This window comes from Staurois parvus, unplaced genomic scaffold (genome assembly GCF_062004578.1).
Source record: "Staurois parvus isolate SC_StPar_1 unplaced genomic scaffold, SC_StPar_1.0 ptg001005l, whole genome shotgun sequence".
In the NCBI taxonomy this organism is placed as follows: Eukaryota; Metazoa; Chordata; class Amphibia; order Anura; family Ranidae; genus Staurois; species Staurois parvus.
The window spans coordinates 224,218-244,324 of record NW_028318801.1 but is presented as its reverse complement, the minus strand read 5'-3'; the positions used below and the strand labels follow the sequence as shown (position 1 = coordinate 244,324).

The 20,107-nt window shown below is 44.9% G+C and overlaps 1 protein-coding gene across 1 annotated transcript in view; it reads right to left on the bottom strand.

Annotated features, from left to right (window-relative positions):
* The window catches only part of LOC149441306 (uncharacterized), a 219,832-nt gene that overhangs the window by 107,055 nt on the left and 92,670 nt on the right, over positions 1–20,107 (bottom strand). Inside the window, exon 2 of the mRNA XM_089657496.1 lies at positions 13,398–15,020. Within this exon, the coding sequence (XP_089513622.1) occupies positions 13,398–15,020 (1,623 nt within the window). The remainder of the gene's footprint in view (positions 1–13,397; positions 15,021–20,107) is intronic.

Here is a 20,107-nt window from a genome sequence, read left to right as displayed (position 1 = left end):
AATCTCCCAGGAGCCCAGAGCGTTACTGCATCTCCCAGGAGCCCAGTGTGTTACTGCATCTCCCAGCTCCTGCTCATGTGAGCACTGTGATTGGCTGTCTGTTGATAGGCAAACATTTCTGTAGTAGCCCAGTTAAAGGAACACTGGAGTGAAGTGGAAGGGGTTAAAGGCTCTTGGGAGTCAAGGCAGCGGCATTGTTTTGCTAGGAAAGAAATCAATGTGTGCACGTGGACAGATGCCAACTGTCCCGGATTTGCTGGGATAGTTCCGCAACTTGGGCCTCTCTCCTTTTAGGTAGACCTTTCTGCCCCAGGTGTAGTAGCCCAGTTAAAGAGTTGCTGGGGTGGACGAAAAGGGATTAAAAACTACCGAGAGTCAAGGCAGCGGCCCTGTTTTGCTGAGAAAGACATCAATGTATGCATGTGGATAGAAGCCAACTGTCCCGGATTTGCAGGGACAGTCCAACATCCTGGATCTCAGTCCTGAAATAGCATCCCTGGATCACAATGTCACTCTTATTTATGTTACAGTGCATGCACAATACTCAGTAAGCCTTTTCTTACTGTGATCAGGGGCCACCCCCTGCAAAATTTGGGGTGGGATTTTGGTGGGTCAGTCCAGTAAGTGGGCAGGGTCTGAGGTGGACTGCGGGCAGGGTCAACTGTGGCCTAGGCACCGGGACTGAAATGTTGGTAAGTATGCATGTGGAGTGGAACAGGAAATAAGAAGAGCTCTGTGGTCCATCATAATACTTGCAATGGCAGGCCCTCATTGCTCCTCACAACCAATTAGAACATCTGAGACTTCATTTATCGGTAAGGTGTCCCAGAAGGAAAAAGGGCTTTTCACTGGTCAGCACGATCACATGGTCACTTTGACCAATGAACACTTGGCATTGCGAGCATAATGCAGGACACTCACCCTGGGGCTGGCAGCACGGGGCATCACAGCCGTTCTGTGCATTGGGGTCCAGAGGGGTAGCCAGGATATTTCGAATGCTTCCACCGTTTCATTTTTCATGAGAAGGTGAACTTACCTTTTAGGACCCCATTCACAGCCGAGTGATTTAAAGCTTCATCAGAAGCGCTTCAACGCTCAACACTAGGGTTTCCATTATACTTAAAGCTGCCCATTCACACCTGAATTAAGGGCTACTTGAAGCTCGTTGCTCAAAAAAGTACATGAGCTCCTCTAAGGGCTCTTTTTGGCCCCAGTAGACTTTAACTAGGGCACCTGGAAATGTTCAAAAACACACGGAACATATTTCTCACGCACTTCATAGTAGCTAGCATTCCATTGGCTAAAAATATTTTTTAAAAATTGCTAAAGCCTGAAACACTTTAGCAAATCCAAAAAAATGACTGAAAACGCTCAAGTGTGAATGTGCCCAACCCTCTATGTATGTGCAACATAGGTAGATGAGGATGATATTCCTGCCCCATGATAACAAATAAATTCCAAATGGCTGCAAATATTTGCAATCAGTAAAAGACGTCAACCACAATTTACTGCAGCTGTTGCTGGGGCCCCTTCCATGTGTCAAATCCCTGTAAATCACAGCCAATCTTATCTCCCATCATGCTTCACTGTCAGCGATATGGCTCCTGACAGGACTCCTCTTCTTCGCCTTCTTTCCCTTGACAGGAGCCTAACATGCTTCCCATGTATAAAATTCCTGCAAGGGGGCCCCCTTGCTCATCGCTGACCTCTCCCTGTCTCCATATTACGCAACTGAGCTCTCTAATCACTCAACGTCACCATCTGTCTCCTGGGCCCTCGACGTGACAGCCTATCACTCTCCAAATCCTGCCCTCTCCTCACCTGTCTCTCCATTTCCTGCATTGTCTCTCATGTGTCTGACCCACCGGTATGGCCATCAGTCCGCAAAACCGCCAGCCACCACCCCGAGGGGCGTGCGGCTTAGGCGTCACGGGCCACTGACAGGTTTGAGTTTTAGGAATGTTCTAATTAAGTAATTAACCAAACCTCGATCTGTCAGAGGATGGCGCAGAGGAAAAAGGGATAAAAGGGTTTGGAATCCGGCCTACAAGGGTGCACCTGTTCCTACATGCACACCAGTTTTTACCTAGAGGTGCCAATCCACATTCCTCCAGCTCAGGATTAGGCCCTGCATGGTTAATCCGTCAGGGTCCAGAAGTAGAAGAAATATGGATGTGCATACACATGTAAGGTGTAAATGTTTTCAATCTTTTTAAATCTTTAGATTTCATGAAACGATACCTGGTGACTCTACCATGAAGGTTCTTTTTCATTGTTCAGTCACTTCTTGTTCTAAGGTGACAACAATCTTCCAGTTGTGCTTCTGTGTTGTCACCTGTCACATACACCCCTGATGGAGACAATCAAATCTGTATTGGTCCCATACACTAGTGGCCAGTAGAACAATGTCCACCTTACATTGGAGAGCATTAGAAAATGCCCCCCCATACAATGGAGGTCAGTGGAGAAATGTGCTTTAATTGGTGATCAGAGTAAACGTGGCCCTTATATTGGTGGTCAGTGTAGATGCTCTCTTTAAATTGGGGATCAGTGGAAAAGGGGGCCCCGTACATTGATGGTCAGTGTAGATGTCTCCCGATACATTCAAGATCATTGGAGAAGTGGACCTTATATTGGTGGTCAGTGTAGATGTCCTCACTTAAATTAAGGATCAGGGGAAAGTGTCCCCTTAGATTGGTGGTCAGTGTAGATGTTCTCACTTACATTGAGGATCAGTGGAAAAGTGGTTGCTTTCATTGGTGGTCAGTGTAGATGTCCTCACTTAAATTGGGGATCAGTGGAAAAGTGGTGGTCATTGTAGATGTCCACCTTACATTGAGGATCAATGGGAAAATGGCCCTTACTTTAGTGGTCATTGTAGATGTCCCCCTTACACAAAGGATCAATGGAAAAGTGGCCCTCACAATGGTGGTCACTGTAGATGTCCTCCTTAAATTGGGGATCAGTGAAAAGGCGGCCGCCTACATTAGTCAGTGTAGCACGCCCTTGCATTGGTGGTCACTTTAGACATGACCCCTTCCATCCAATATCAGTGAAAAATTCCGCCTGTTAAACTAGTTATGGTTATAGGTGGGAGATCAATCTGCTATTGCTCATGGGACCAGTAGCAACCTCTGGAGGAACCCTAGAGTCCCTAAAAAAGTTGGGTTGGTTGGGAAAGCCTGATTTAGGATTTCCATCAATGTAATGTTCCTCACACAGTCAAGCACACATTAAGGCTATTTAGGTGAAAACCCAATAACCTACTGATATGTCATGGACTGTGAAAGACAGGCAAAGCAACTGAAAAAACCTACAAGCACGAAATTATAGGTGATGTGCCTATTGGCTATCAAACCCAGGGCTCCATTGCTGCAAGGTGTTGGTGACCATTTAGCCGCCACGCTGCCCGAAATACAGTGGAAACCTTCCTACTTTCCTTGAAATAAGAAGCAGTTAATGTTCAAAACCAGTATACTGCACACCCTGGAAAACTTTCAGATCTATTTATAAATGCAAACATGCCATGGATTTTCTGGGATAGTCCTGCATCTTGGACTTTAGTAGCAGTGATGCTGTGTCCTGGATGATGTCCCAGGATCGCAGTGTCATCCATGTACAAGTTATGATGCATGCACAGTAACTCAATGAGGCATTCATTATGGTGACCAGGGGCCAAAAGTGTGCAATCCTTGCATAATGAGAGGCAGGGTTCAGGTGGACAACACTGATGAGTAGGTGGGGCTGTCCAGAGTTGTCCACCTGAACTTACAGGTGATGTGCCTATTGGCTATCAAACCGGGACTCCTTTGCTGCAAGGTATTGATGACCACGTAGCCACCACACTGCCCAAAATCCAGCAGTAACACTCCTACGTTCCTTGAAATAAGAAGCAGGTAATGTGTAAAACCAGTATCCCACACCCATACAAACTTTGGGGACGATATGTAAAGGCATACATGTCAACGGTCCCAGATTTTCCGGGGCTGTCCCACATCTTGGACTTTAATGACAGTGATGCTGTGCCTTGGTGATGTCCCAGGATCACAGTGTCACCCTTGTATAAGTTACAATGAATGCACAGTAACTCAATGTGGCAACCATCATGGTGACCAGGGGGCCATAATCCCTGCATAATCAGAGGCAGGGTTCAGGTGGACAACTCCAGTAAGTAGCTGGGACTGTCCGGTCACTGAGCAAGCCTGCAGCAAACTTTTAGCGGGCTTAAGTGTGTACTGGGGACCGGGACTGAAATGTAAATATATTCATTCTAAATTCTCCCAACTTTTACCCAAGATCCATAGGTTTTCAAATTGGCTTCCATTGGTAAAAAAAAGTGTAAATTCTGGGTGAAACTCGTGTGAATCTTGGGTGAAAACATTTCTAAATAGAGGTTTCTATGCTCACCTTCTCTAGTATCCTGTGCTGAACAGAAAAATGGAAACCTCTATAAGATAATGAAAGCGTTTATTTTACCCAAGTTTCAAGCCAAAGCCATGGAAATCTGCCACACACAGGAGCCAAAATTCAAATTTACATCCCCAGAACTCCCATGGCTAGGGACAGGGCTGTCTTAGTGCATGGGCACCCCTAAGTGCATGGGGGCCCCATGATAATCTTGCACTACATCATATTTGCCAACTGTCCTGAATTTGCTGGGACAGTCATGCTTTTTACTAAGCTGTCCCAGAGTGGCTGCAGAACCTGTACTGTGCCCTCCTGATCTCAATATTGTGACCAACCCCCCTCCCTCTGGTACTGAGCCCTTCTGCCCCCCTCCCCTTCCCCCATCCTGTGCCCCTTGTGTGAATTAGTCTTTGATTTATGGCATGTCTTCTTATTATTTAAAATCGAGTACTATTAAATATATGTTTGGTTTGATCAGCTATATATACACTTTAAAGGTTCATGTACACTGCAGCTGATAAACTGATGTTCAGGAGCTTTTCTGCATTTTTTTCTGCAGCCCCTGAACTCTCCCTAATGATTTCCTATGTGTCCATGTACACAGTCATTTACAGTCGTTTACAGGCAGTTGAGTTTACAGTCATTTTTTTGAACGCACCAAACTTGTGTTCAGGAGTAGATTTTATCAGCGTTTCAAACGCCAAATGCTTGTAAATGCGTGTAAACGTGCTTAACTGCATTTAGAAGCGTTTGCGTTTAGAAGTGTTTTTTAACTGTTCCATATCCAGATGCTGTCCGGAGCCTTTTTTCATCATCAGAAATGCATGCAAAGTGTTTCCCATGTATTCAAATGGACCCGGTACACCAGCGCAGTCAGTTCCAGGTTTCACGCGAAGGAAACAATGGTAGAACGCGCCGCATTATGCTCACGATGGGATCCATAGTGAATACAACCAGAAAAGACAGGTCATCTCAACACATACTGCTCTCTCTGCTTCTGCTCTCTCTATTTCTCTCAAAATGTCTGAAATAGTTAATTGTTTAGTATTTTTCAGTGCATTCTGGGCATTTTGAAAGGTCTCCTGAGGTTATCTTTAAAAAACGCTTCTAAACGCACAAACACGGTATACAAATGCGGCTAAACTGACGTTTTTTAACCTGCGTTTTCCAGAAGTCAGTTTCCCTCATTCAGAAGTCTTTTCCAAAAGTCCTGTGTACATGGAGCCTAATTCTTAAGAGTAGGTGTGTAAATTGGGGCAGGCTGGTAGGGGCCCCAGTGCATTACTTTGCTCAGGGGCCAATGGTGCTATTAAGATTGCCCTGGCCAGGGAAGCTCTTACAGGAAGAGATTTGGTTCATCTAAAATCCTGATGATGTCATATGTGGTCGTACTGCCATCCCATTTCAAATGATACTAAGCCAGTTGGCCGACCACCCATAGAAGCCTCCCTACGGTCAGTTTTAATAGCCCCCTAATTGGATGTGCATGACTCGATCTCGGAAGAATGGGAAGAATGAGAAGGTCAAAGGTGACGTTTGACAGAGGTTTAAGGTTCAAAGTGCGCTAGGTGTTTTCCCAGAGTCCTTTGCTCCCCGGCAGGACAATACCTGAGCCCTGCGCTGTGTGTACATGTCACATACAATAAGCACAGGGACTGTTTATACAGCTGCCTGGTGTGTTGGGTTCTCTATTTAAATAAACCGGGCTCTAAATCCTCAGCAATAATAAACAGCTGGCTGCGTACAGGCACACGGCCTTCACACTGATGGATGGAGCTGTCACTGCAATACACTGATAATTGTGTCCTGGTACAACCACTCACTGGAGAGGTCTGAAAAATGTGATTTCTTTGGGGAAATATAAGAAGGCCTGCTAAATACTGAACTGCAAAGAGTAAACGCGTGTTCACGCCATTGTGTTAGAAAATGTGCGTGCGATTATGTTATGGATCATATTTATTTATTTCAGGTACTTATATAGCGCCATCAATTTACGCAGCACTTTACATATCTATTGTACATTCACATCAGTCCCTAACCCTCAAGGGGCGTACAATCTAAGGTCCCTAACTCACATTCATACATACACATACTAGGGACAATTTAGACAGGAGCCAATTCACCTACCAGGATTTCTTTGCAGTGTGGGAGGAAACCAGGGTACCCGGAGAAAACCCATGCAGGCACAGGGAGAACATGCAAACTCTAGGCAGGTGGTGCCATGGCTGGGATACAAACCAACGACCCTAGTACTGCCAGGTGGAAGTGCTAACCATTAAGCCGCTGTGTTGTCCACCCATGGGGTTTAGTAATGGACTCATGACAAAGCCATGTGGGTGGGGCGAAAAGCGTTGGGGACGTGGCTTAGCTGAAGCCAGCTGAGGCTGCTGTCACTTGCACGATGTGCAGCGATCTGGATACTTTGGATTACAGTGTGCACATACATTGTTTTGCCCGGATGAAGCGGGTGATGTTACAGCCTCTGAAACGTGTTGGCTTTGGAATAAACCTGTATTTGGATATCACGCTGTGGCTCTCCAGTTCTTGTTATACTCATCGCTATCAGAGCCCAAGGTGATTGCGTGCAGAAGCTGCCAGCCCAATATTCAGATTCTCTAGATCACCACCGCCCAGGGGCGGACTGACCATTTGGAAACTCGGGCACTGCCCGAGGGCCCGGGGTCAGTAGGGGGCCCCATGAGATGCCCCTGGTACCTTTTTCATAGGCTTTTTTGAGTTTGGGCAAGGACACAGGGGCCCCATGATCCCCTATTGCCCGGGGGCCCCATGAGTTGTCAGTCCGCCCCTGCAACAGCCATATTACTATTATATAATAAAACACACAAAGAAACCTAACGGTTCAAGCACCATTCGCCCGATTCCCCAGCACCAGCTAATTCTAGGCAATGATAATGTTTTAGAAATGATGTGAAATGTTGACACATTATTGTGTGTAGAGTTCCGGCAAATCGGTAACAGCTGCCAGTGTAATTATTTTTCCATCCTTCCCACACTTCTTTTTTTTCTCCGATTTTTACAGTCTGCCTTTTGCATCTTTTTACACTGTGGCATGGCAACATTCCGCATCCAACTTTTATCAACTGGACAAAAAAAAAAACAAAAAAAAAAAAAACTAAGCATGACAACAGCGGCAATACGGCAAAATGGAGAAAGGCAGAGGATCTACCCATATGGAAGAAAATGTATATGTATGTATGTATATATATAAATATATATATACACATATATACATACATACATACACACACACACACACACACACACACACACACACACACACACACACACACATATATACATACATACATACACACACACATATATATATATATATATATATACACACACATACACACACACACACACACATATATATATATATATATACACACATACACACACACACATATACATACATACACACACACACACACATATACATACATACACACACACACACATATATATATATATATATATATATATATATATATATATATATATATATATACATATATATATATATACACATACACACACACACACACATATACATACATACATACACACACACACACATATATATATATATATATACACACACATATATATATATATATATTGCATTTTTTTATATTGGCAAATTTATTAGATTGGCCAATCAGTTATCACATGATTGGGACCTCTGTACAGCGATCGGTTTTCCACCAGATCGCGGTGCCGCGGCTTCCCAAAGAGCAAGCACAAGCTGAAAATACGGGCGCCGTTTACGTATGGCAACACGCCCCTGCACTGCTCCCGTCCGGCCGTTTATATACATGGGTCGGGCGGGAGGTGGTTAAGGAGGGGGGGTCTGATCATGGTGGATGAATTATCCATCAGATGATCTATTCTTTGGTGTGTGGTTGGGTATACCTAGTACAAATTTCCTTCTAGTTTCATTTCAAATATTTAACTTTGAATACAGACAATGTATTGTATAGACAATTTCAGGGGGAAGGCTACCCTTTCTTCAGGGCTTAAGGTGGTTGTAAACCTCTGCCCTGAAATATGAACAAAGCATATCCCTCTGTAGTGCGTACTTGTCTCAATCCAGAGCACTAAGTGTCATTTCTGTCTGCTGCCTCCTTCCCTTGCTATCTGCATGAGTCACTTCTGACAAGTTTTGCTGACACCAAGAGAAAAAAGGTGACAGGACAGGGACAGAGAGCTCCAACACACTGATGTGATTGACACAGCTCCAACACCTGTGATTTACAGCCTCAGTTCTGTTCCTGTGTGCTGTGTGAAGGGGACAGGGGTGTCCCTTCCCTGCAATCAGCTCTCACTAGGCTCTGCAGAATGTAATTTCAGCTCCCCGACCCCTGCTTTCTGAAAGCTCAGAAATGCTGTATAAATTCTGAACTCTGAATGACTGTAGGGAAGAGAAGGCTGTAGATAAAACAGGTACAACTTATTTAGGAGTATTTGTTTCATCTCAGTGTATCACCTGAGGTCTGTGACTTCACTGGGTATATGTGAGGGTTTATAACCACTTTAAACATAAGTTTCGTAGTACAATCTGAACGGAGATTCGCTAGAAGGCCTTGGTTAAGGCCACCTTGGTCTGATTAGTCACCATAACCTTGAAGCAGCAAGGATATCTGACTGATCACCATGTGAAATCAGCATGCTGCTAACTACCCACCCAAGACTGAGGCAAAGCTAGTGGACTGGAGCTTAAGGAGGACTTTTCAATAAAAAGTAGAAGTGATCATCTCCAGCATATCATACATTTGCAAAGAAATTTGTTTTATTGCATGTTCTCCCTGTGCCTGCGTGAGTTTCCTCCGGGATTGGATTCTGTCTAAATTGTCCCTAGTATGTGTATGTATGAATGTGAGTTAGGGACCTTAGATTGTACACCCCTTGAGGGTTAGGGACTGATGTGAATGTACAATATATATGTAAGTGCTGCGTAAATTGATGGCGTTATATACAGGTGAAACTCAAACAATTAGAATATTGTGCAAAAGTTCATTTATTTCAGTGCAGCAACTTAAAAGGTGAAACTAATATATGAGATAGACTCATTACATGCAAAGCAAGATAGTTCAAGCCGTGATTTGTCATCATTGTGATGATTATGGCTTACAGCTCATGAAAACCCCATATCCACAATCTCAGAAAATGAGAACATTGTGAAAGGGTGGAATATTCTCGGCTCAAAGTGTCCCACTCTAATCAGCTAATTAAGCCATAACACCTGCAAAGGGTTCCTGAGCCTTTAAATGGTCTCTCAGTCTGGTTCAGTAGGAATCGCAATGATGGGAAAGACTGCTGACCTGACACCATCCTTGACACCCTCCATAAGGAGGGAAAGCCTCAAAAGGTAATTGCAAAAGAAGTTGGATGTTCCCAAAGTGCTGTATCAAAGCACACTAATAGAAAGTTATGTAGAAGGGAAAAGTGTGGAAGAAAAAAGGTGCACAAGCAGCAGGGATGACCACGGCCTGGAGAGGATTGTCAGGACAAGGACATTCAAAAGTGTTGGGGACTTTCACAAGGAGTGGACTGAGGCTGGAGTCAGTGCATCAAGAGCCACCACACACAGACGGATCCTGGACATGGGCTTCAAATGTCGTATTCCTCTTGTCAAGCCGCTCCTGAACAACAAACAACGTCAGAAGCGTCTTACCTGGGCTAAAGAAAAACAGACCTGGTCTGTTGCTCAGTGGTCCAAAGTCCTCTTTTCTGATGAGAGCAATTTTTGCATCTGATTTGGAAACAAAGGACCCCGAGTATGGAGGAAGAATGGAGAGGCACAAGGACCCCGAGTATGGAGGAAGAATGGAGAGGCCCAAGGACCCTGAGTATGGAGGAAGAATGGAGAGGCCCAAGGACCCCGAGTATGGAGGAAGAATGGAGAGGCCCAAAGACCCCGAGTATGGAGGAAGAATGGAGAGGCCCAAGGACCCCGAGTATGGAGGAAGAATGGAGAGGCCCAAGGACCCCGAGTATGGAGGAAGAATGGAGAGGCCCAAGGACCCCGAGTATGGAGGAAGAATGGAGAGGCCCAAGGACCCAGAGTATGGAGGAAGAATGGAGAGACCCAAGGATCCCGAGTATGGAGGAAGAATGGAGAGGCCCAAGGACCCTGAGTATGGAGGAAGAATGGAGAGGCACACACTGCAAGATGCTTGAAGTCCAGTGTGAAGTTTCCACAGTCTGTGTTGATTTGGGGAGCCATGTCATCTGCTGGTGTTGGTCCACTGTGCTTCATTAGGTCCAGGGTCAACGCAGCCGTCTACCAGGAGATTTTGGAGCACTTCATGCTTCCTTCCGCAGACGAGCTTTATGGGAATGCTGACTTCATTTTCCAGCAGGACTTGGCCCTGCCCACACTGCCAAAAGCACCAAAACCTGGTTCAATGACCGTGGGATTACTGTGCTTTATTGGCCAGCAAACTCGCCTGACCTGAACCCCATAGAGAATCTATGGGGCATTGCCAAGAGAAAGATGAGAGACATGAGACCGAACAATGCAGAAGAGCTGCAGGCCGCTATTGAAGCATCCTGGTCTTCCATAACACCTCAGCAGTGCCACAGGCTGATAGCTTCCATGCCACACCGCATTGAGGCAGTAATTGCTGCAAAAGGGGCCCAAACCAAGTACTGAGTACATATGCATGCTTCTACTTTTCAGAGGTCTGATATTGTTCTATGTACAATCCGTGTTTTATTGATTGCATGTAATATTCTCATTTTCTGAGATTGTGGATTTGGGGTTTTCATGAGCTGTAAGCCATAATCATCACATTGATGACAAATCACGGCTTGAACTATCTTGCTTTGCATGTAATGAGTCTATCTCATATATTAGTTTCACCTTTTAAGTTGCATTACTGAAATAAATGAACTTTTGCACCATATTCTAATTTTTCGAGTTTCACCTGTAGGTATCTGAAATAAATAAAAATAAACAAACCCATGATGCCGAGTTACTAGGTCAACTTTAGCAATAACATAGGGCCAATACGAGAAACGAAGAACAATTATTTCCCCAATCTCTACAAATAGTCCCCCCCGTGCTGCACACAGTATATGTTAGATGTGTTTAGCTGCTTTGCCTGCTGTTTCCCCGAGGAAAGTAATGAATGCTTTCCATCTACGTCTAGCTGACAGCATATGCAATTCACAAATTCCAGAGTACAGGCTCTCTGGGAACATCTGTTTGTCAGGTAAGTGGTGTTTAGTGAGAGCACCTCAGCTTAAAGTCCCCCCTTCACGTTCCCCTTCCCTGCGGCCACCCTCCCACTCATGAGCCCAGGGGACACGGTGAAACTGGGGATGCTGTTTGGTGCCAAGCGAGGAGGGGGGAGAGATAGATGAACAGAAAAAATAGCCCACCCTCCCTTCCTTGTTTCTTCTTCCAAAGCCTGGGATGATTTCCAACAGTTGTTCTTTAAATAATCAGGCCTGGACTTGCCCCCCCACCCACTCACCACAAAACTCTCCCGTAACTTTTTTCAAGCGTTTTTCCAAATCAATTTTTTTTTTGTTGAATTATGTCGTCATGGTCTCCTAAGATGGCCAAGATGTTTTTGAAAGGTCTTGGGTTTTGCCAGACCTCCCCTTGTTGCCTATGGGACAAGGCATGACCCGCTCACCCTAGTTATGGACTGGCAGCTGGAAAAAATCTTGAGGATGAGGTCATTTATGGGGATTTTGTTTCTAGCTTGCGTCTTTATTTTCAATGGTATGCCAAGCGTTTAGTTTCATATGATGTAAACAGTGTTTATGATTGATATTTTGTTGCTTTACAGAAAACATTGAGCCATTTAAATCAGTTCTTCCCCCCCACCACAGTTATCCCTCACAATACACACCGTGGTGGTAATATTTAGATTAGGGGTCTCAAAAATGTCTAAACAAAAGGGCTAGTTTACTGTCCTTCAGGCTTTAGGAGGGCCAGACTATTGGGGCTAGTGGAAGCAGAAAATGCCCCAGTGTCAGAGGAAGTAAACAGTGTCCCATCATTGCTTTTAATGGGGGGGGATAGTGATCCATCCTTGGTGTCAGTGGGAGGAATGGTGCCCCATCATTGGTGTCAGTGGATGGAATGGTGCCCCATCATTGGTGTCAGTGGATGGAATGGTGCCCCATCATTGGTGTCAGTGGATGGAATGGTGCCCCATCATTGGTGTCAGTGGATGGAATGGTGCCCCATCATTGGTGTCAGTGGATGGAATGGTGCCCCATCATTGGTGTCAGTGGATGGAATGGTGCCCCATCATTGGTGTCAGTGGATGGAATGGTGCCTCATCATTGGTATAATTAGAAAGAATGGTGCCCCATCATTGATGTCTATGGATGGAATGGTGTCCCAAGGGCCAGATATAAGCAAGCAAAGGGCCACATCCAGCCTGTGTGCCACAGTTTTGGAGACCACTGATTTAGGTGGACATGCAGGACAAACTGAATCTCTTTAAAGGTCAACTCTCAACCCACTTATACTCACCTTTGCTGCGTGTCAGATCTTGGTTGATGAAATCATGTCTTCTCTCATGTGACCATGTTCAGGCCTGCCAAGAACTACATCCCTCCACCTATTCTGAGGTGGTTCGAAGGTGAGTATAATATGGACAGGAGAGGCTTTCAAGAGACTCTTCACTTTGCCCTGAATGAGCGGTGACAGAATCTTTTTACGCTATCAGCCTTGGATTGTGGGAAAAAAATAAAGTGCTCACTTGAAACTGTGCAAAACCCCTTCAACTTTCTTGAAGCTTGTTAAGCCACAAGGTAAAGCCTCAAAAGAGGAAAGGCTTAGTAATAATGTTAAAACACATGAATGCATTTTCATACATTTAATATCCTCTAAATGGCTTAAAAAGTAAAACATATTAAACGATGTAGCAATTGAGTTTATGTTTTTAGATCACTGAGCTAGCATCTAGTGAAAGGACATTTCAACTAGTAAATTTTCCTACCTTCCAAACCTGAATCTGTGATCTTGAGTTTTTCTTCCTCAAAGTCTTCAGACAATCTTAGCGGGCCCTCAGGTTGTTTGAAAGGAGTTACAGCAAGCGGGACCATATTTTGAGGCTCACTTTGAATGCAGTTCTTTATAGGTGAAACCCCATTTCTGGAATCCAAAGCTGCATCTGGGAACCTCTGGTTTTGTTCGTTACCTTGAAGATAGGGCATAGATGTTGAATGTCCTTTCCCTTGCATTCTGGCAGCGAAAGATGATTTTTCACAGCAAGAAGGTTCTTGTACAGGTTTGCTAGGGTCAGCCAAGTGACCAGTTGACTTCTCATTGACCACAACATCTCTAACATACTGATTCTGAACATTATCAGCTTTAGTAAATGAATTTGCCCTCTGCATCATGGATCGGAGTCTATTACTTGAGGAATGAAATTCAGATGGCTTTACGTTATGGTTAAAGTTTGGCTCCTGAACAGAATTCTGTTGGACAGAAGGTGGCAGACGAGAACCTGAAAAGGGTGACACTGGAGCCTTATAATTAAGGGAGCTTGACCTTCCTATAGATGCCATTTGTGGTTGACTTTTTAAGGTGACTTCTGTCTTCTCCTTGCTCACTTGGGAAGAAATACCAGGTGTGGAATTGAGGTTAACTCTAAGCTGTGTCCGAGGCAATGGCCTATTAAATTGCTCTGGGATGGATCCATTAGGTTTTCCAAAAGAGCTATGAAGTGATAATGGGAACTTCTGAAGAGTGGTTTGTTGAAGAGGACCAAAGATGGGAGGTGGAGAAGGGGAAGAAGTCAGATCACAGTTAATGGGTGCACAGTCAGTGGGAGGTGAAGAGGAGGATGATGATGATGAGAATGAAGGCTCCCTGCTAATGGATTTGGCATTCCTTGAAGAAGATCGGTTGTAATCTGGAGTGGGAGAGCTCCATCCTTCTGATGGTGGATAGCCAGCGTCTGGAGAAGGAACTAGGTCAGGAACATTGTCTTCAGCAATATGAAGGTCAAGAGATGGCAAAGAGCCATGGTTTTTAGTAGTCACAGGAACTAGACGGACCCCTGGCCGCTCGATCTCTGAGTGAAACACATTTCCATGTGATGAAAATTTTTTCAGGACTGGACTGGTCACATTAGAGATTGTGATGTTAGACCCATGCTGGCCCACTGAATTCTGTGTTGGACGGATTGGCTGGAAAGGTTTTGTAGGTGGTGGACACTCTAAACTAGAGGTGGAACTGTGAAGACTTTCGCTATCGCTGCCATGACCAGAGGATGAAAAGCCGCTGGGATGGAGGCGAGTCTGGAATGAGGAGACTCGGGTAAGGCCTTGCCCTGCCGATCCATTGGTCTTGGCCATTTGCATCGTACCGCGGTTGAAGGACAAACTGCTGGTGATCCTGCTTTTGAGAACTGGACTCTGGGACGGGCTACAGCTTGAGCTGATGCGGATGCGAGACTGATAGAGAGGCTGGTGAGATCCAGTAGATATTTGGCTGTCCCCATTGCTTGCTCTGGTTACACTATTTTGACTTGGAGAGAAGGGAGAGCTATGTGTAGACGTTGGTGAAAACACAGGGGTGTCATCAATGTCCTCCATGTCGAAAGACCTTTTCAAAGCTGTGAAAAGAAAAAGAGAAAAAAGGTATAATTATTACGTGCGCCAGAAAAAATTACAGCAAAACAAACTTACACAAGCAAACAGAACTGAGTCATACAATGGGACTTTCCACACCTTGGAAAAGCATCTTTTGCTTTCTAATGTTGCAGATCAAACAAACCTAAGGTCAACCCAGCGGTTTTGTAGTGAGGTATTAAATCACTTTTACATCATATTTAACATTGAGACAAAGGTAGAGCTGATCCTGCCTCTCTGAATACAAGTGATAATATAATTTCAGAATCTTCTAGTTCCTTAGAAGATCAGTGAATCTCACAGCTCAATTGATCCACCCAAATATGTATCCCCAATCTTAGGTAAAAAATAGCACATAACGCAAAGGTCACCATATCTTCATAACTTTTGTATTTGTCAGTTTATTCATCATATAAAACAGCCTCTCAGCTTTTTTTTGCAGGGGAAGCCCTAAAATAGTTTTCAGGTCTGGGGGAACCCTTACTAAAACCAATAGGGAAAACGTCCTTTACACTGATGGCCAGTGAGAAGAATTCTAACCCTTACAGTGGTGGTCAGAATGCCACAACTTCTAGACAGCTAAAATGGTGACTGTGCCATGATGTTTGTTTTGCCAACTAGTGTTGTCCCTGGAACTATGCAGATGCCATCAAACGGGAGGTCTATCAGCCACAGCCCAAAGAATGGCTAGCAACCTCTGGAGGAAGCCTACAATTCACAGAACCCTGGTTGAGAATGGCTGATACAGATCAAAGCACGATAACACTCCACACCGGCTTGACTCTATCCACCTCTTCTGTTGTCTGAAAATTAACTTAATTTCATGTCTGCTGTAAAGCAATAAGGGTGCATTCATAGTTGCCTCCGGTTTGACGCGAAAACCCCAGCGGGGGTTCTCATGATTTGCTGTGAGAGGCAGCCTCATTGAAAGCAAGCAGGGTCCATTCACAGGTATGAATGCACCTTTAAGCCCAAATTGCACAAGAGCTTTGTGAGAGCATGTGCAGTATGAATTTAGGAACAAGACCAGCTCAGATGCATGGAATCGCCAAGATATGACATTTACGTATGTACAGTAGTAGACAGCCCAAGCAGAGGACGGATATACTAATAGTGTGCTTTCATTCACATCTAATTTTCATTTCATCCTGCATAGACCCCTTAGCAATAACCCTTGGCGATTATGACAGAAAGTGAGACCTTACTACTGTAAATACCAACAATGAGGAGGCCACCAACAATATCCAACTAGACATATATCATGCAGTACTTTCTAAAATACCATCAATTTCCTACATGTATGTGTGGCACCCTCCTAGCTTAAATGGCTAAAAAATATAGCTTTTGGGTTCCGTTGTAATCAAAGGAACAGTGGTTGTTTAGTTTGGCCTGTTCGGTGTCTCACAAGCTGAGAGCTTGATTGCTTTCTCCTGCCTCTAGAAGAAGCTTCCAGAGCATAGGGTGGGAGATTTAAATCATCCAGACTGAATATTTACCAAGTTCCAGCCAATCCCTGGAGGGGAATTTTTCAGAAGAGGGCTGAAGTGTGGATAAACAGAGAGCTCACGGACTGGACTACTGCTCAAGTAGGCTTCAGAGGTGCTATGATCAATGGCTCAAATGGACCTTGCTCAGAGCTGACTGCAGAACCAGTCTATGCTTTGGTGCATGTGTAAGTTGTCCAAAGACTTGCCCCATGATTGTTAGCTGTGGGGCATTGGACTGTTCACTTTTAGCTACTACTGCTACTAAATGACTGTCAACCGATCGCTAATTGTTGCTGAGTGTTTCTTTGGAAGTATCCCATGCCAAGACTCCCATACTCTAATCCCTCTCTGTTACCAGATCTATCAGTAACAAACTACAAAGAAAAAGACAACCCCTAAAGTGTTATTTGGAGCCAGAGTGGATGGACTGTTGCTTGGGTGGCTGGTGGCACTGAGCTTGCGTTTGGGGAAGAGCCAGTTAGATTCAGCGGCCCCAGTCGGGGGTAATGTTGGGCAGAGTGAGTGGGGTTAGAATCTCTATCTGTTCTCAGAGGTGGACTGACCATTATGGAACTCGGGCACTGCCCGGGGGCCCGGCTCAGTAGGGGGCCCCATGAGATGCCCCTGGTACCTTTCATAGGCTTTTTTGGGTGTGGTTTGAATGTGAGCGAGGACACAGGGGCCCCATGATCCCCTATTGCCCGGGGCCCCATGAGTTGTCAGTCCGTCCCTGTCTGTTCTTATTGTCTTTGTCCCCTTTGGAAATCAAACCTCACTTTTTGTCCTGGGGACAACTGTCACCAGGACGAAAAGCTAAGTGCAAGCCTAAAATGTTACAGTTGTTATTGAAACAAGGATAGAAGGGAAATCCTCCATACAGGACACCTGTCCCAATAACAACTGCCAAAAGTAGGGTTTTCCTTCCTTTTGAAAAAAGGTCTACTGACTTCCTGTTGTGTCTCTGGGGGGCAGGACGTGAGGAGAATTTTACCCAGAGGCATTAAGTTGGCCATACATGGCTCAAATTTCAGCTACTCAACAACCATGAGCACTTGGCTCGAAAAACTTGAATTAAAAAAAGTCGAAGGAGCTGGGTGGAAAATATTTAACAGAACGTTAACTCCCAAGGGTTTAAATACCATCTCTATGCTAATGACACACAAATCTATCTTTCTACTCCTCACCCCTTCAGTCTCCTCTCGCATTACTAACCTACTAAGTGACATATCGGCATGGATGTCACTCCACTTCCTCAAACTCAATCTTTCCAAAACTGAACTCTTATATTCCCTCCAGCCCGTGCCCCCTCCCCTGACTTCTCCATCAAGATCAATAATACAACCATCAGTCCCTCCCCTCATGCCGGGGTACTGGGTGTAATCCTAGACTCCCATCTGTCCTATCAGCCCCAAATCCAATCGCTGTTCAAATCTTGTAGACTTCACCTCCGCAACATCTCCAAGATACGCCCGTTCCTAAGCTCAGAAACCACTAAGCATCTTATTCACTCCCTGGTTATCTCTGGCCTTGACTATTGTAACTCCCTCCTCATTGGCCGACCTCATCGCAGGCTATCCCCTCTTCAGTCTATCATGAATGCTGCTGCCAGACTCATCCACCTTACTAACCGTTCTGTATCTGCCACCCCTCTCTGCCATTCCCTCCACTGGCCTCCACTCAGTGTCCTCCACCCCTCTCTGCCAATCCCTCCACTGGCCTCCACTCAGTGTCCTCCACCCCTCTCTGCCAATCCCTCCACTGGCCTCCACTCAGTGTCCTCCACCCCTCTTTGCCAATCCCTCCACTGGCCTCCATTCAGTGTCCTCCATCCCTCTCTGCCAATCCCTCCACTGGCCTCCATTCAGTGTCCTCCATCCCTCTCTGCCAATCCCTCCACTGGCTCCCCATTGCCCAACGGATAAAATTCAAAACATTAACAATAACATATAGAGTAAAGCCATTTATAACTCTGCCCCAAATTACATCACCAATCTTGTCTCCAAATATCAGCCAAACCATCCTCTCTGCTCCTCGCACAACCCCCTGCTCTCTAGCTCCCTTGTCTCCTCTTCCCATGCTCATCTCCAGGACTTCTCCAGAGCTTCCCCCATCCTCTGAAACTCTCTACTCCAATTTATCAGACTATTGTCTACTCTACTCACTTTTAGGCGATCTCTGAAAACCTCTCTTCAGGGAAGCCTATCCTGCCCTCAGCTAATAATGGAATCTTCTATTCCTTCTACCAGTCCATCCCCCACAGTTATTACCTTTTGTACCACTAGCCCCTCCCTCTTAGATTGTAAGCTCCAAGGAGCAGGGCCCTTCTATCCCTCTTGTATTGAACTGTATTGTTGCTGTATTGTCTCCCGTTATATTGTAAAGTGCTGAGCAAACTGTTGGTGCTATATAAATCCTGTATAATAATAATAATCCAATCATTTACTGTTTGGATATTCATACAGCCATGGGTTCTGCAGCTGTTTGAATACAATAGCCAGAAATGGAGATTCCACCATCCATTCATCCATCTTTAGCATGGATGGAGAATCTATGAGTGTATGGGTAACTTTACACTTAAAGCTCAAAGAGAACAAACGGCCTTTGAAACTAAAGCGGCATTCCAAGTTTCTTGCTCAACTGGGAGAACTCAGAACAATACGACTAATTATAAAAACAGCAATCCCTATTTCAGAACGTCACGTCCATCTCCAAGAGGTCCTCAGCCAGTCCATATAAGGTGTTATTGTAAGGGGCGAAGAAGGAGCCAGAAACCTTACATAATAACATTGAAACTTTGAAAGCCACAATATCCTTTCTCCATTAAAGGTAGGAACAATGGGGGTCTGTGTACAAGGAATGTGGGCAGAAGCGCACAGCTGTGGCAGACATTTGTCTGTCAGTAGTCCCGCTACGATTCTCAATAAGTTGTACGTTCTTCATAAATAGAAGCAGCAACCAGAAAAAAAATCTTCAAACTGATCATCGCAGTTTTTTTCATATCCCTAGAATGGATGCAGAGTTATAATGTTCAGCCATGGATGCAAGAGAGAAACCTAGCAACACATTAAAGCAGAACTCCACACAGATATAAAGGACACCAATTATTTTGTATCACCAGCCCCTCCCTCTTAGATTGTAAGCTCCAAGCTTCCTTTTGCTGCTTGAGCTGTATTTGTATCTTTTTTTGCACATTTAAAAAAATAATTTTAGGCCTGAAGATTTGTTAAAACCCCCCAATATGATATATTTTCATATATTTTCTGAAAACCAACACCGTAGAGCAGGCATCTCCAAACTTTCCAAACAAAGGGCCAGTTTACTGTCCTTCAGACTTTGTTGGGGCCGGATTGTGGCCAGAGGGAGTAGAACATGCCCTGGCGTCAATGGCAGCAAACAAAGCCCCATCATTGGTGTCAGTGGAAGGAATAGCGCCCCATCATTGGTGTCAGTGGGAGGAATAGCGTCCTATCATTGGTGTCAGTGGGAGGAATAGCGCCCCATCATTGGTGTCAGTGGAAGGAATAGCGCCCCATCATTGGTGTCAGTGGAAGGAATAGCGCCCCATCATTGGTGTCAGTGGAAGG